Here is a 12661-nt window from a genome sequence, read left to right on the forward strand (position 1 = left end):
AAGTGGTGCATACGAGATGATTCATGCTGTGCTGGGTAGAAACGGGGACTGGAGAGGAGGCGGCTGGCGTCGTGATGTGTGTGGCGAGCGATGCTGAGTGTGGCAGAAGAGGGGGGAATCATGCTAGATGCCCCACGAGTGTTCCTGACGTGGTCCGAGGAGCTGTATGGGAGAGGTGATATAGACAGAGGTGGGGTGGAGGCTGGAGGGTAGGGGCGAACGCCGATCCGGAGAAGCGGCAGGGGAGGGAGATGGGAGCGCTGCGAGACACCCGGACCGCGGAGGAGCTGCGTGGGCGAGGGGTCTGCGAGTGGATGCGAGAAGGAGCCAGCTCGCTTCCTCACCCGGGGCCACACTGGGCCGCCACGCTCCCGGCACAGCCTCCTGCCCGCCCCTTCCCTTCGCCCAAGGGCGTCCCCTTCCTCCCCACCCCGCCCCCGCCCGCACGGCGGTCCCGCTTCACCTGGTGAAGGCGAAGTACATGAGGCTGACGATGGTGAAGCTGAGCAGGGTGATGGTGTGCGGCCGGTAGAAGAAGTCGATGGTGATATCCTCCACTTGCTGCTCGTTGATCATCCGGAAATGCATCTTGTAGTTCACATCATCTTTGCTCAGGGTCCGGCTTCCCACGCAGGACGCCATGGCCCGCCTCCCCGTCCTGCGGCGGCGGCGGCGGCCCCGGCCCGTGGAGGCTGGGACCCCGGAGGTGACGCGCCGCAACGGGTAAGCGGCCGAACTGCAGGGCCGGATCTGGAGCGGAGCACAGGCGGAGAGCAGAGGGATGGAAAGGAGAGGGAGGGCGGGGTCGCGTCGCCGCCAACGCGGCCTCCGGCGGGGGACGCCGCCGGCCGTGCCACAATTGGCGTTTTGGAAGAGGCATCTCTAGGGACTCCTGGTGTTTTTAGACTCCCAGTGAACTAGCGCTAAAAGAAGCGGCGAGCGGGAGAAGGGAAGCTGTGGCCGCTAGCCCGCTTTTCCCGCCGCGTGCCGACAACTCTCCCCCTGCGCAGTCTCTCAAATGGTCTCGCCCACTCCGGCCGCAGCCCACGTGGGCGAGGCAGCGCCGCCGCGCAGGCCTAGCGGACGGATGAGCAGAAGTGCGGCTTCGGCAGCCTGGCAGTCAATGTAAGAGAAGCCACGAAACCTAGGCCTCACCACAGGTAAAGCGAAAGCTGCTGAAGAGCGAGGGGCGCTGCCCAATCCGCGCCCCAGGGCCTCTCATGGCTTTTAGGTCTTCGCGGCCCAATCGAGGGTGATTTGTTTTGTTTTTACCCCTGCTTGGTGAGACGAAAAGCTTGCTTACTAGCGGAGGACACGGAAGCCCTGCGTCTGCCTTCCTGCGGAAGTTCGGTGTCGGGAACTAAAATGGACTTGTTACAACGGCCTAGGGAGGGCGTCGATCAGTAGTAGATGAGAGGCCCCTTATTACTTACGAAGCAGTCTTCCAGCAGTCTTTCTTCTCTTGATTTCACTTATTAGCCTTACAGAGATAGACACTGAATCCTCGAAAAGCAGTATTTCATTGCCCGTTCCTGTTCGTAGCTAATGCACATGGTTAAGAATTATTACGTGATATTTTAATGGTCTAAAGAATTCTTTCAGGGTTTTTTCCTTTAATATTCCTGTTGAAAGAGTCGTGTTACAAGACTTATCACTAAGTAGTATTTTATGCACATATGCAAATGTCTTATCCGCTGTGTAGGCAAATGAGTTAACCATTGTCGTAGTTGATGTATTTCTGCCCAACGGACAGTGGAGCAGTGCAAGGCTAATGGAGAATCACTGGGAGGGTGGACCAGAGATGAGACCCAGCCCTGCTCCCATGAACTAGCAGTTAATTAGTAAGAGGTATACACAGCAATGAAATAATGTAAATAAGATAGTGCGCTTGTAAATAAAAATAGAAGGATAAACGTTAGTTGTGTACATAAAGGTATTTTAATGAATATGGATAGAATTCAAAAGTTAATCTGCCTTATGTGGGAGGAGTATTAATTTGAGGCTGGAAAAGCTGAGTGAATTTGGGATTTCAGGAATTTGCTTTGAAGTACAACGAAATTCTTAGACAAACTGAGACGTCAAAACATTTTACAGGTAATAGGGACCTTAAGAATTATCTTATTATACCTGCAACCTTTTAAAATTTTGCTATTTAAAGAATGGTTATTGAACGCCCTCTTCATGAACGGTATATTGTGCTAGACCACCACAAGAAGCCTACTCTTGTTAAGGTAGCCTAACTGAGGTCTTCTGGCTTCCAACTTAGTGCCTTATGACTTTGCTGTGCAAAGAATGAATATTTTAGGTTTGAGGGAAAACTTGACAGGTTTGGAGGCTCATTTCCTACCAAGATTTAATAAAAATCACCTATCTCAGGCCATTGTGAATACTTATTTCCTTTCTAAAATCATCTCAGAATGACGGAACAACTTTCACTTTTTAAAATCCCTTTCAGGAGACTTTTCTAACCACACACATTTTTTATTCAAGAATCTGTGTATGTGGAGGGCTGGCTTAAGTTATGTCCAGATATTCCACTGTACGGTGGTCGGTGCCCCAAACTCCCAAATTGTTTGGGGGTCAACTGTACAGATCTCTAAGAGAAGGTTATACTCTCAAGTATTTGGTCTAATTCAGAGCATAAAATATGCTGAATTCCAGTAGTATACAGAAAAACAAAGTAAAAAGTTATATGCAATTTATTTATATTTGCTTGTGTAATCAATAGTAATAACAGCTAACATTTATGGAGCATTTTCTATGTTAAAATCTGGGCTTTGTTTTCTACATATTACCTTATTTAATGTGAAATTATATGCATGAAATTTACATTTCTAATTAAGCTGGTTAAATATAAAATTCCTTCATATTTCTAGAGTTTAAAGTAGTGACAGCCTTTCCTAATGAAAATCTTCTTAAAAGCAACTGCTTTTCCATCAAAAATATACATGTACTCATTGCTGATTGCTTATGTATTCTCTCACTTCATTTTGCTATGACTTTTTTTTGAAGGCTTTTCTTTTTCTTTTTTCCTACAAACAATTTGATAAAACTTGTTTTGTTCAATGCTATTTTGAGTAGCAGCTTTATCTGTGAAATAATCAACATTGTTTAGCCCTGAGGATGAAGCAAGAAACAACCTACTAGATTGCGATGATAATATTTTGATGATTCATTTAAGACAAAGTAGATTTCTTTCTGTTTTTCATTTTGTAATGAACATACGGTTGACACTTCGACAACATGGGTTTGAACTGCACAGGTCCATTTATACGTGGATTTTTTTCAATAAATGTATTGAAAAAAATTTGGAGATTTGTGACAATTTGAAGAAACTTGCAAGCTAACAACATAGCATAGAAATATTTTTTTTAAATCAAGAAAAAGTTAGCTATATCATGAATGCATAAAATATATGTAGATACTAGTCTATTTTATCACTTACTACAATAAAATATGCTCAAATCTATTATAAAAAGTTGAAATTTATAAAAACTTGTGTACACAAATACAGAACATACATAGTGCCATTCGTAGTCGCAGTTGAGAGAAACGTAAACAAATGTAAAGGTGTGGTATTAAATCATAATTGCATGTAATGAACTGTAGTACAAACTGTACTACTGTAAAAATTTTGTAGCTCCTTCCTGTATGATGAGCTCAAGTGTTGCGAGTATCCACTTAAAACATCATGTGATGCTAATCATCTCCACATGAGCAGTTCATCTCTTCAATAAATTCATATCATAGTAAAAAAGTGATCTCTTGCGGTTCTCAAGTATTTTTCACTATGTTTGGTGCAATATCATAAACCTTGAATAACACCATGAGAACCACACGAAGTACTACTATTGATACTGGAAGTGCTTCCAAGAAGCAGAGGAAGTCATGACATTACAAGAAAAAGCTGAATTGCTCAATATGTACTGTTGTATGAGGTCTGCAGCTGCGGTTGCTCAGCATTTCAAGATAAATGAATCCAGCATAAGGACCATTGCAAGCAGAAAAGGAAATTTGTGAAGCCATTGCAGCAGATGCAGAAACCTTGCATTTTTTCCAAAATCCCTTTTTATTTCATATTGAAAATTTGAAATAAATTTTCATATTGCAGCTTTTATGTGGGTGCAGAATTGCTTAAGAAAGGCATACCTGTAAACTCTAATATGATTCAAGAAAAAGTAAAGTAATTAAATGAAAACTTAAAACAAAAGGAAGGTGAAGGATCTAAAGCTGGAGAATTTAATGCCAGCAAAGGAGGATTTGATCATTTTAGGAAGAGGTTTGGCTTTAAAAATGTCAAGATAACAGGAGAGAAGCAGCGTCTGCTGACCAAGAGGCAGTACACAAGTTCCCCAGATGTCATTAGGAAAATAATTGGGGAGAAAGGATATCTGCCTAAACAGGTTTTTAATTCAGGTGAACATGCCCTATTCAACAAAAAAAAAATGCCACAAAGGACATTTATTAGTAAGGAACAGAAAGGGGGTAAGGGGATTCAAGATATGAATCTTAGAGAAATTCAAGAGCTAATAGACACTACACCAGAGGAATGAAGATGACTTGATGGAGATGAGTGCTTACAAACCAGTGCCAAACGATGAAGAAGAAGATATAGAAGAAGCAGAGCCAGAAAACAAACTGACAATAGACAATGTGGCAGAAGGGTTCCGATTATTCAAGACTGCTTTTGACTTCTTTTATGACATGGACCCTTCTAAGATACTGGTAATGAAACTAAAGCAATCAGTGGAAGGATTGGTATCTTATAGAAACATTTTTACAGAAATGAAAAAGCAAAAAAGTAAAAAATTACAATGTATTTCTGTAAAGTTACACTGAATGTGCACAAGGAAAGTTACACAAGGATGAAGACCTTTATGATAATCCACTTCCACTTAATGAATAGTAAATAATCATCATGCGGTATAGTTAATAAACTTATCTACTGTGTATGTGTGTGTGTTCCTATGAAAATCTAATAACTGTTCAGCAAGAATTTTATGAGACATTTTTGTTTTCTCATCATTGCCTAAGTATTCATCGTGTAGAATCATGTCCAAGACTTCTATGGAATTGGATAACATATCCTTACATAGCCATATGGAGAGTGATAGTTAATACAAAATTAATAATGTGTTAGTTTTGTTACTGTTTCATAACTTTGCTTTCAAAGAATTATATTACCATACAATATGCCTTTCCCTCCCTCCCTCTCCTCCTCTCCTCCTCCCCCTCCCCCTCCCCCTCCCCATCTCCTTCTCCCTTTCTTTCCCTCTACCCCCCTCCCTCTCCCTGTCCCCCTCCACCTCTCCTTCTCCCTCTTGTAATTGGAGAAACTGCCTATCAGCCTATCATCACAAGTAAGTGGTTATTTTTTTAAATGTAACAATGTTTCCAACACTACTATGAATATGACTCATACTGTATATCATAAAAATTTTATAACGATTTGTTAATTAGTGAATATGCTAGGCTACCATGAAACAATTGTATTGATAATACTAGGCTACCATAAAACAATTATATTGATGCTTCTTCATTATCAATACATGAACCTTTATACCTGTTAATAAATATGAATTTCTTTTTTATGTTATCTTTTTATTTTTTATGTCTAGCGTTAGTAATACATGTGACATCTACAGAGTTTTATATCATATAAAACAGTATTGATGTAGGTACTGACACAGACGATTCATCTTGTAAACAAACGGTGTAAACTTGTGGTACTGATAAATACAGTACAATACTATAAACGTATTTTCCTTATGAATTTTCTAACATTTTCTTTTTTCTAGGTTACTTTATTGTAAGAATATAGTATATAATACATATAAATACTAAATTTTTGTTTATCAACTATGTTATCAGTAAGGCTTCTGGTCAACAGTAGGCTATTAGTAGTTAAGTTTTGGGGGAGTCAAAAGTTGTATGAAGGTTTTTGACTGCGGGAGGGTGGGGGCCCGCACCTTTACCTCCCGTGTTGTTCAAGGTTCAACTGTATACACATAAAATACATTTGAATAACTCAGTGTTGTTTTGATCATCTATCTGGTTCTTTTTTTTTAATTATTTATTTTCAATTACAGTTGACATTCAATATTATGTTATATTAGTTTCAGGTGTGTAGCATGGTGGTTAGACATTTATATAATTTATGAAGTGATTCCACCCCACCCCACCCCCAATTATTCTAGTACCCACCTGGCACTACACATAGTTATTTTAATATTATTGACTATTTCCTATGCTTTGCTTTATATTCCCTTGACTATTTCATAACTACCAGTTTGTACTTCTTAATCCCTTCACCTTTTTCACCTAGCTCCCCAAATCCCCTCCCAGCTGGTAACCATCAGTTTGTTCTCTGCATCTATGAGTCTGTTTCTGTTTTGTTTTGTTCGTTTATTTTGTTTAGATTCCACATGTAAGTGAGATCATATGGTATTTGTCTTTCTCTCTTTGATGTATTTCACTTAGAATAATACCTTCCAAGCCTGTCCATGTTATCACAAATGGTAAGATTTCATTCTTTTTTATGGCCGAGTAATATTCCATTGTACATATGTACCACATCTTTATCCATTCATTAATGGGCATTTAGGTCACTTCCATATCTTGGCTGTTGTAAATAATGCTGCTATGAACATAGGGATGCATATATTGTATCTTTTTGAATTAGTGTTTTGGATTTCTTTGGATAAATACCTAGAAATGGAATTGCTGGGTTATATGGCAGCTCCATTTAAAAATTTTTGAGGAACCTCCATACTGTTCCCCATAGTGGCTGCACCAATTTGCAATCCCACTAACAGTACATGAGGGTACCCTTTTCTCCACATCCCTGTCAACTGTTGTTATTTGTTGATTTATTGATGATAGCCATTCTGACAGGTGTGAGGTGGTATCTCATTGTGGTTTTAATTTGTATTTCTCTGATGATTAGTGACATGCTGTTGAGCATCTTTTCATGTGTCTATCGGCCATCTGTATGTCCTCTTTGGAGAAATGTCTGTTCAGGTCCTCTGCCCATTTTTTAATTGGATTGTTTTTTGTGGGGGTTTTTTTTGTGTTCAGTTACATGAGTTTTTTATAAATTTTGGATATTAACCACTTATCATTTGTATCATTGGTGACTACATTCTCCCATTTAGTAGGTTGTCTTTTTGGGGTTTTGATGGTTTTCTTTGCTGTGCAAAAACTTTCTTGTTTGATGTAGTCCCATTTGTTTATTTTTTTCTTTTGTTTCCCTTGTTGGAGGAGATATATCAGAAAAGAAATATCACTAAGAGCAATGTGAGAGAGTTTACTGCCTATGTTTTATTCCAGGAGTTTTGTGGTTTCGTTTCTTACATTTAAGTCTTTACACCATTTTGAATTTATTCTTTTATATGTTGTAAGGTTAGCTTTACTTATTTATTTTTGCATGTATCTGTGTTTTCCCACACCATTTATTGAATAGAATCTCTTTACCGTACTGCATAGTTTTGCCTCCTTTGTCATAGATTAAATGACCTTATACACATGGGCTTATTTCTGGTCTATTATGTTCCATTGATCTATGTGTCTGTTTTTATGCTCCTATCATGCTGTTTTGATTGCATGGCCTTGTAAGATAGTTCGATGATCAGGTAGCATGATACCTCCAACTTTGTTCTTCTGTGTCAAGATTGCAGTGCCTATTCAAGATCTTTTGTTGTTCTGTATAAATTTTAAGGTGATTTATTCTAGTTATGTGAAAAATACCATTGGTATTTTGATAGAGATTGCATTGAAACTAGATTACTTTGGGTAATATGGACATTTAAAGATGTTAATTCTTCCTATCCATGAGCACGGTATATGCATCAATTTTTTCAGTTTTCTCTTCAAAATCTTATAATTTTGCAAGTGCGAGGTTTTTACCTCTTTGGTTAAATTTATTCGTAGGTATTTTTTTAATGCAATTGTAAATGGGATTGTTTTCTTAATTTCTCTTTCTGAGAATTCGTTGTTGTATAAATATGCAACTGATTTATCAATATTTTGTGTCCTGCTACTTTACTGAATTTTTTTTTTCAGTTCCAATAGATTTTTGGTGGAATCTTTCAGATTCTCTATATACAGTATCATGTCATCGCAAATAATGATAGCTTTATTTTTTCATTTCCAAATTAGATGCCTTTTATTTAAAATTTTTTTTTGTCTGATTTCTGTGGTTAGGACTTCCTACACTATGTTGAATAAAAGTGGTGAAAGTTGGCATCCTTGTCTTGCTCCTGAACTTAAGGAGAATGCTTTTAGCTTTTGCTCATTGAGTATGATAGCTGTGGGTTTGCCATTATGGCCTTTATTATATTACAGAAGTTTCCTATTGTTTCCACTTTGCTGAGAGCTTGTCTCATAAATGGATGCTGTGGATTTTGTCAAATGCTTTTTCTGCATCTATTGATGTGATCATATGATTTTTATCCTTCATTTTGTTTATGTGGTGTATCATGTTAATTCATTGGCAGATATTGAACCAACCTTGCTCCCAGGAATAAATCCCACTTGGTCGTGGTTTATGATCTTTTTAATGTATTGCTGAATTCGATTTGCTAATATTTTGTGGAGGAATTTTGCATCTATATTCATCAGTAAGACAGGCCTATTATTTTCTTTTGTTGTAATATCTTTGTGTGGCTTTGGAATCAGGGTAATGGCGGCTTCATAAATTGAAGTTGGTAACCTGCCCCCTCTTGAATTTTTTGGATAAGTTTGAAAAGGATAGGTGTTAAGTCTTAGAATGTTTGGTAAAATTCAGCTGTGAAACCAGGACTTTTGGTTGTTGGGAGGTTTTTGATACTGATTCAATTTTGTTAGTAGTAATTGGTCTATTCAGAATTTCTTTTTCTTCTTGATTCAGTCTTGGAATATTGTATGTTTCTAGAAGTTTATCCATTTCTTACAGATTATCCAATTTGTTGGCATATAGTTGTTTTGTAATATTTTCTTGTAATCCTTTGTATTTCTGTGGTGTTAGTTGTCATTTCTCTTTCATTTCTGATTTTATTTATTTTGGTCCTCTCTTTTTTTTCTTGAGTCTAGTTAAAGGTTTATTAATTTTGTTTATCTTTTCAAAGAACCAGCTTTTGGTTTCATTCATATTTTGCATTGTTTTTTAGACTATTTCTTTTATATCCACTCTGATATTTATTATTTTTTCTTTTACTCACTTTGGGCTTTGTTTGCGCTTCTTTTTCTAGTTACTATAGGTGTAAGTTTAGACTGTTTATTTGAGATATTTCTTGTTTCTAGAGGTGGGCCTGTTTGCTGTGGATATTCCTCTTAGGACTGCTTGTACTGTGTCCCATAGATTTGGAGTCCTGTGTTTTCGTTTTCATTTGTCTCAAGGTATCTTTTGATTTCTTCCTTGATCTCATTGTTAACTCATTTATTGTTTATTTAGTAGCATTTTATTTATCTTCCATGTGTTTTTCAGGTTTTTTTTCTCTTGTAATTGATTTCTACTTTCATACTATTGTGGTCTGAGAAAATACGTGATATGACTTCAGTCTTCTTAAATTTATTGAAACTTGTTTTGTGACCTAAGATGTGGTCTGTCTTAGAAAATGTTCCATATGCACTTGAAAGGAATGTATATCCTGCTGCTTTGGGGTGAAATGCTCTAAAAAAAATAAATCTATCTGTTCTAATGTGTCGTTTAAGGCCACTGTTTTCTTGTTGATTTTCTGTCTGGAAGATCTATCCATTAATTTCAATGGGGTGTTAAAGTCCCCTACTATAACTCTATTACTGTCAGCCTCTCCCTCTATGTTGGTAAATATTTGCTTTATGCATTTAGGTGCTGCTATGTTGGATGCATAAATGTTTACAAGGGTTATATCCTTTTGTCAGATTGATCCCTTTATCACTATGATGTCCTTTTCCCCTTATTATAGCCTTTTTTTTTTCTTTCCCCCTCCCCCCTACCCTCCACCTCTCAGTCAAGTCGTTGTTCTCAGTCTAGTTGTGGAGGACGCATCTCACTGGCCCATGTTGGTATTATGATCATTGTGCTCTACCTAGCTGAGGCAGTCGGTCGCCGGCCATTGGCTGGCCACTCACGGTGGCTCATGACAGCTCTCGCCAGCTGATGGCCACTCATGCTGGCCACTGGCTGCTCACAGTAGCTCATGGCAGCCCACGGCAGCTCATGCCAGCTGCCAGCCACTTAATGGCAGCCCAGCTCCAGGTCAAGCCGTTGTTCACAATCTTAGCTGTAGAGGGAACAGCTTACTGGCCCCTGTGGGAATTCAACTGGCAACCCTGTTGTTCAGAGCTCGCGCTCTAACCAACTGAGCTATCTGGCCACCCTATAGCCTTTGTTTTAAAGTTTATTTTGTCTGATGTAAGTATTTTTACCCCAGCTTTTTTTTTTTCATTCCATTCACATGGAAATATCTCTTTCCATCCCTTTACTTTCAGTTTGTGTGTATCTTTCGATCTCAAGTGGGCCTTTGGTAGACAGCATATCTGTGGGTCTTGTTTTCTTATCCATTCAACTACCCTGTATCTTTTAACTGGACTATTTAAGTCATTTACATTTAAAGTGATTATTGACAGGTACATAATTATTGCCGTCTTATTATTCACATTTTTCTTCCTTCTTCCTAAAGCAGTCTCTTTCACATTTCTTGTAATACTGGTTTGGTGATGAAATCCTTCAGCTTTTTCTTGGCTGGGAAGTTCTTTATCTGTCCTTCGATTCTATTGGGTTGTTGGAAAAGTCATGACGCATTTTTGCAACGAAAAACAGAAAAAAATACATCATGCCTTTTTCGGCAGCCCAATAAATGCTAGCTTTCCTGGATAGCGTAATCTTGGTTGTAGGTCCTTGTTTTTCATCACTTTGAATATTTTATGCCAATCCCGTCTGGCCTGCAAAGTTTCTGTTGAGAAATCAGCTTATAGTCTTATGGGAGTGCCATTGTGAGCAATCTGTTTCTTAAACATCATTCAAATCAAATTTGAAGAACATAATTGTATACTTTATTTTCTTTATATTATTAAATTAATAGAGATTATTGGGTTCAGGTATAATTTGAACATTTACAGATTTTCGTTTTAAACGTTTTTCTCACAGCAGTGATTTTGCTTTTTGTTTTTAAATTATACGGCATATCTTTATTTTTCCAGTTTAGAAGTTCCTGTCTTTTGGTTTACGCATGTAACTAAATAAGTTTCTCTTCTTTTAATGGTTATATGTCTTCTTTGTAGGCTACTTTAAGAAAAATGGCCCTGTTGGCCCAATGGATACCCAGGAGGTTCAATTCAATTAAATTGAATAGCTTCATTACTGCAACACAGCTCAGAAATTGTTTTCTGGGACCTGGAAAAACATTGTTGCATGGAATTTCTGCTCAGTCTCAGATGTCCTCTGACAATTGCTTTCTCCAGTGGGGATTTAAGACTTATCGGACCTCCTCCGTTTGGAATAATAGTTCCCAGTCTACCATCTCAATTACGCAACAGATTAATTCTGCCCAAAGCACTGCGCTTCCTTCCATGAATGAACCATCACTGAAGATACAAAAGATACCCAACTTTGATTCTGAGCTGTCTCTAGAAGGTAATTCTGAACTTGTAGAAATGTCTCTTTTGCCTCACTTTGGTAGTTTGAACAAACTACCTGTTTACATTTTTAGCCCATCTCAAGTCTTATTTTGTACCAGGCAAGAAAAGTAACAATGCCAGTTCTATTCATTTACTTCTATTACACCCTTATTTTACTAAGAAGAAAAGTTTGTAGATTTATATAAGATTATTTTATAGCTATAAGTACAGCATTTTCTTTCTAAATACTTTATTATTTAAATTTGCCCAAAAAATATTTGTCTGATGATAATAAGATGTACTAGGATATAATTTATATCAAGAAAAAGTCATCCTTTTTGTGTATACAGTTCTATGAATTTTGACATATGCATTTAGTTATGTAGCAACAGCCACAATTAGCGAATAGAACAGTTACATCACCCCAAAAAGCTCCTTCATGTAACTTTTTAGTCAGTCCTCATCCCTCCTGTGCTTCCTATTCTAGGAATATTTCACTGCAAATGAGATAATATTACAATAGATTAAGTAGAATATGAAAGGAAACTGGGGGGTAAGAGGCTAGGAGGAGAGGCTGGCTATAAGAAATGAAAAAGCATAGTGATTAGAAACAAAAAATTTGAACAAAAAGTCCCAGTCCTGATTTCTTATCTTAAGGTATGTTACAGTTCCCAGTATCTTCCATATTGTGTTTAAGACAAAACAAAACCTCAGAATCAAGGCTGTACTAGAGAGAGTAACTTAGCAAAGGACTGCAGGTGGTAGAAATACAATCCTAGAAGTTCTCTTAAAGACATATATGAGAATAACTTGGAGAAGAGGGGATTAGACCAAAATGAAGACATTTCAGGATGTGATGACTTTAACCCAGGGGTCGGCAAACTGCGGCTCCCGAGTCACATGTGGCTCTTTGGGTACGGCTGTCTCAAAAGGCTGACCCCTGGAAGAGCCAATCCTGTCCCTCACAACAATTTAAAAATTATTTGAGAGCCATAAATATATTTTTACATAATCACCATTATGTGAATAATATCCTTTAAAAATTTTATAAATGAAACTATGATAGTTTTATTTTCATTTTCAA

The 12661-nt window shown here is 37.9% G+C and overlaps 1 protein-coding gene across 1 annotated transcript in view; it reads left to right on the forward strand.

The window, feature by feature from the left end:
- The first annotated feature begins 463 nt into the window (after nucleotides 1-463).
- MTERF3 (mitochondrial transcription termination factor 3) overlaps nucleotides 464-12661 on the forward strand; it is a 26582-nt gene continuing 14384 nt past the window's right edge. The window contains exons 1-2 of the mRNA XM_019630117.1: nucleotides 464-723; nucleotides 11242-11607. Coding sequence (XP_019485662.1) covers nucleotides 583-723; nucleotides 11242-11607 — 507 coding nt within the window. The 5' untranslated portion in view covers nucleotides 464-582. The remainder of the gene's footprint in view (nucleotides 724-11241; nucleotides 11608-12661) is intronic.

The sequence above is a fragment of the Hipposideros armiger genome, unplaced genomic scaffold, assembly GCF_001890085.2.
Source record: "Hipposideros armiger isolate ML-2016 unplaced genomic scaffold, ASM189008v1 scaffold_896, whole genome shotgun sequence".
In the NCBI taxonomy this organism is placed as follows: domain Eukaryota; kingdom Metazoa; phylum Chordata; class Mammalia; order Chiroptera; family Hipposideridae; genus Hipposideros; species Hipposideros armiger.